Genomic DNA, 4,148 nt, shown 5'->3' with positions numbered 1-4,148 from the left:
TGTTAATGTCTAACTTCTATCGGTTAAGGGCTTCGGCTCGAGACTGGTAGGTCCTGGGTTCGAATCTCGCTCGCGAGAGCGGATTCGTGGATGCGCACTGCTGAGGAGTCCCATAATAGGACGAAACGGCCGTCCAGTGCTTCCAGGTTTTCGATGGTGGTCTAGCTTCAATTGACTCATGATTTCAATCTTATCTTTATTCACAAATCTTTGTATTTTATTATTATTATTATTGGTTAAATTTCATTATTAATCCCCCCTAAACATGATTCATTCACATCGCATTGATCCCTCCTTATTACGTCTCACTAATTTTTCACACATTTAGTCTTCCACTTGATCGAATTGTAATTGCACTATCATATCTCTCTCACCCTATCTGACCCATATTTATATTCTGATCACAGATCTTAAATTTTCACTTTACACATATACAGATTCCAGTGTTAACATTCTATATGAGTCATATCAACATTAACAATTTTATTCTATTTGATTTGACATTCCTAAATTTACATGCATTAAACGATGTACTTTGCCTTTAACCTGGCCAATTTTTCGGATTATTAATTTGGATATATAATTGTAGAACCTGAAGAGAATTTATCGAAAAGAATATTCTTCGTTCAAATATTAGTCTTTTAATATGATTGGGATTTTTAAACGATTAAAATGTTGTGAACAACCCATTGCGTTGAAGGTGCTCAATGAGTTCCTGAAGTATAACGTAATGTTCACTGAAACGAAAACTACAATTGATTTTATTAACAAGTGCATCGAGTCAGGTCACTATCCGAAATTGTACTATACATCACTGCGACGCAACGGTGTCTACCCCAATCGGAAAACGCTGAAACGTCACGCCCTAAATCAGATCGACGCCCTGCATTCGGACATAAATGAGATACAGATGAATGTTTTCCGCAGAAAGTATGCAGTGGATGACTTAACGGAGGAATTAAAAATACCTTTCATGAACTATGTTACTAATGTTATGGATCATAGATCAGGAAAGAAACTCATTCAGCTTTTGAAAGGTCTGGAACATCACACAGCTGAAAGCAAATTTCCAACTGACTCTAAAAGGTATGTCCATAATTTCTCGGATGTCGAACTGGATAACGATAAACTAGAGGTATTATCCTTAGGTCTAAAGTTTTGTGATACCCGTAATAATTGTAACCACATAGATACCGATGTACAGTTTGAGAATCTATACAGCCAGACACGTGATTCTGACTATACATGTAAATAAAGTTTTATCCATTGTCATTATTATCGGGTACAATAGGCAATCATAAATATGACTCGCCAATTTTTCTTGACCTTAATAATAATTTATTCCATTGTTTTAGTTGAACTAATTTTTATATTTTATAAACAATAAGGTCAAATTAACTGACATTTAACGCATCATTTACGTGTTCATTCATGAATTTATGATGATGATGTCGATGATTTTTTATTTTTTCTCTCTCTTAATTAATATTCTATTGGCTGTCAACGTTGAAATTATGATTGGTCAATAGAAACAAAAAAAAAATCGATTCATTTGACGTCATTCTCTAATCAACCAATCATTTAACAGAATACATTATCGCGCTTCTTCTATATATATTTTTTCCTATTATTTAATATACCAATTATTTGTAAACACCATGTGTTCTATATTTTGTTGCCATGTTAACTAATCCCCTGATTTTTATAATGTTTCAAAAAACTTGAAAAATTTTTTTTTACATTTCCGCCTTCTAGGCGGTACACAAATGCCTATGTCTAATATCAGAATAATCAATAATGATGATAATTTGGAATTATTACAATTATACTTTGTTCAATTTCATATTTATTCTATTCATAATTATTCACAAATCAAATCATGAAAAATGTTTTTGTTATTTAAACTCAACTACTAATTTACCTTATCATACTACTAATAATACAAATGTCAAACAATTAATTCATTGTTCCTTAACTCAATTATCATATAATCATTCAGAAGAGTTATCATGTCAACGAGTGGATAAATTTATTTGTATTGGTCCATATCTTTCAAATGATAGTCATATTAACTTATCTATTAATCCTTGGGCATTTTCAAATTTATTTGTCAGTAATTCAGTGAATACATTACAACTTGATTTCAATATAAATACACATCAATTAAATGCATTAACATTAGCTGGTATGGATGGTTTATTAAATTTATTAGCTCGTACAAGTTTACTAAGTTGGGATAGTTGTAGTTTTATTGGATTACCTAATTTACATGAAATTACATTGAATTGTAAGGCTGTATTCCCGGAATTTTTAACATTTGGTTCATTTATTACTTTAATAAGATTTGTAGATTGTGAAGGTGTACCATTACAATTTTATTGTATTCAATGTATACAAAATCCTAATGTATATGTTATACGTATACGTCCAGGACCACCACTTAGACAGTATTTAGTAAAATTTACACGACTTTCATCATCATCAGGATCATCAACATCATCATTGAACAATAAGATTATTGAAAATAATGAGAATTTATCACCAAATCATCATTTACCACTTGATAGTTGTGTTTATGGTGTATGTTCAGATGAAATGCTTTGTAGGGATAATTTACCATTGAAGCAAGTACAAGCTGGAATAGGTCAACCTGAAAAACCTATTATTGAAATTGTATCCAATGATGAAATATTAATTCCAAATACAACTTCAATGGATTTATATGACTCTATGCAATTAACTAGTATACAACCTATATTGAACACAACACCATCTATTATAGAACCGATTAATACAACATCAGTTTATGATATTGTGATACTAACTAAATACGGTCATAGTAAAACTGATCATAGACAAAAAATATGGATTGTTTCAGCAATTATTATACTTATCATCTTATTCATTATTACTTTAGGAATTTTAATAGTTATTAATTATCAAAGGAAATCAAAGCATAGGCTTAAATCTCGATCAAACAAATCCATGCATAATCATAATAATGGTACTCATCATAAATCAAATGGTAGAACAACTCAACATGATTCACTTATTATTACAGAGGATGGAAATAGAATTGAATTACCTGATATTGTATCATGTAAATAAATCTTGGTAATTTATTAATGTCATTGAAATCTTGATATGTAAGTTTCCTTTATGAAGTTTCTTGACTATGAAGTGATATTCTATCCCTATTCACACACATACACACACACAAGAACAATTAAATTACCTGCTCTATTTCTTATATTCTTTTCATTTAACTTAGCAACTAATCATTTTCAACTTTATTTTCTAAAAATAGAAGGCTTAACTCATTCGCCTGTATTATTTTCAATGTCTTTCTAAAGAAATTGCTTTCATAATGACTTATTAACCTCAGAAGTGGAATGAACTATCCACCATCTGTGCTTTTAAGGTGCTCCTGAAAGAAAATTTTCAATAACTGTTTCATTCTCAATACATCTCATCGCAATATATGTGATAAGCTAACTTGTTATATTAGTCATTATTATTATTATTATTTTCTTGTAGTGGTTCACTCTTTAAACTTTCCCATCAATATAATATTGTCTTCCTTTTGTAGTTTATAGTCTATATTATTGTACATGAGAGATGTTACTTTTATTCCAGACATAATGCATTTATTAAACTTTTGTGCTTATTTTTAATCAGGTACTATGGGTGCCCGGTATTTCTTGATTTATTTATATATTTACATATATATTATATACTTTTGTCCACCCCTTCCTATCCGTAAATAATCAGTAAGACTGGTCGATTCTGAAAAAAAGAAATCTTGCAATATGTACATACATACCCTATCGAAGGTTAACTATATACTCTTGGTTCATTTATACAATTTGTTCTCTTTTTGCTAATTATTTATTTCCAGAATAGAAAAAAAAGACCGATGCATATATGTGTGCCTCGTCCTACGTTGTAGCTGACTGACTGATTTCCAGAATATTCTCATCAGATACACTTAAGTTGACTAGATATGAGTTCGTTTATAGAAAGATAGGAACATCTGGAATATCATAAATTTCCGAAAGATAAATTATCATTTTTTTTCCTATTCATGAATTCAAATAGAAAATAAACGTCGGTTTTAGGGAATGAATTTTCAATTAGATATAAAAGCG

General features: G+C 30.1%; 1 protein-coding gene across 1 annotated transcript; it reads left to right on the top strand.

The window, feature by feature from the left end:
• Positions 1-1,797: 1,797 nt before the first annotated feature.
• On the top strand, positions 1,798-3,863 carry Smp_166300 (hypothetical protein; the record flags this gene model as incomplete). Its single annotated transcript, XM_018796163.1, has 2 exons — positions 1,798-2,447; positions 2,568-3,863. 2 exons carry the CDS (start codon positions 1,798-1,800, stop codon positions 3,106-3,108), a joined length of 1,191 nt encoding a protein of 396 aa, XP_018650403.1. The 3' UTR covers positions 3,109-3,863.
• Positions 3,864-4,148: the final 285 nt, after the last annotated feature.

The sequence above is a fragment of the Schistosoma mansoni genome, chromosome 2 (genome assembly GCF_000237925.1).
Source record: "Schistosoma mansoni strain Puerto Rico chromosome 2, complete genome".
Classification (NCBI taxonomy): Eukaryota; Metazoa; Platyhelminthes; class Trematoda; order Strigeidida; family Schistosomatidae; genus Schistosoma; species Schistosoma mansoni.
Note: the sequence above shows the minus strand (reverse complement) of the source record. Positions and strands in the feature narration are given on the sequence as shown.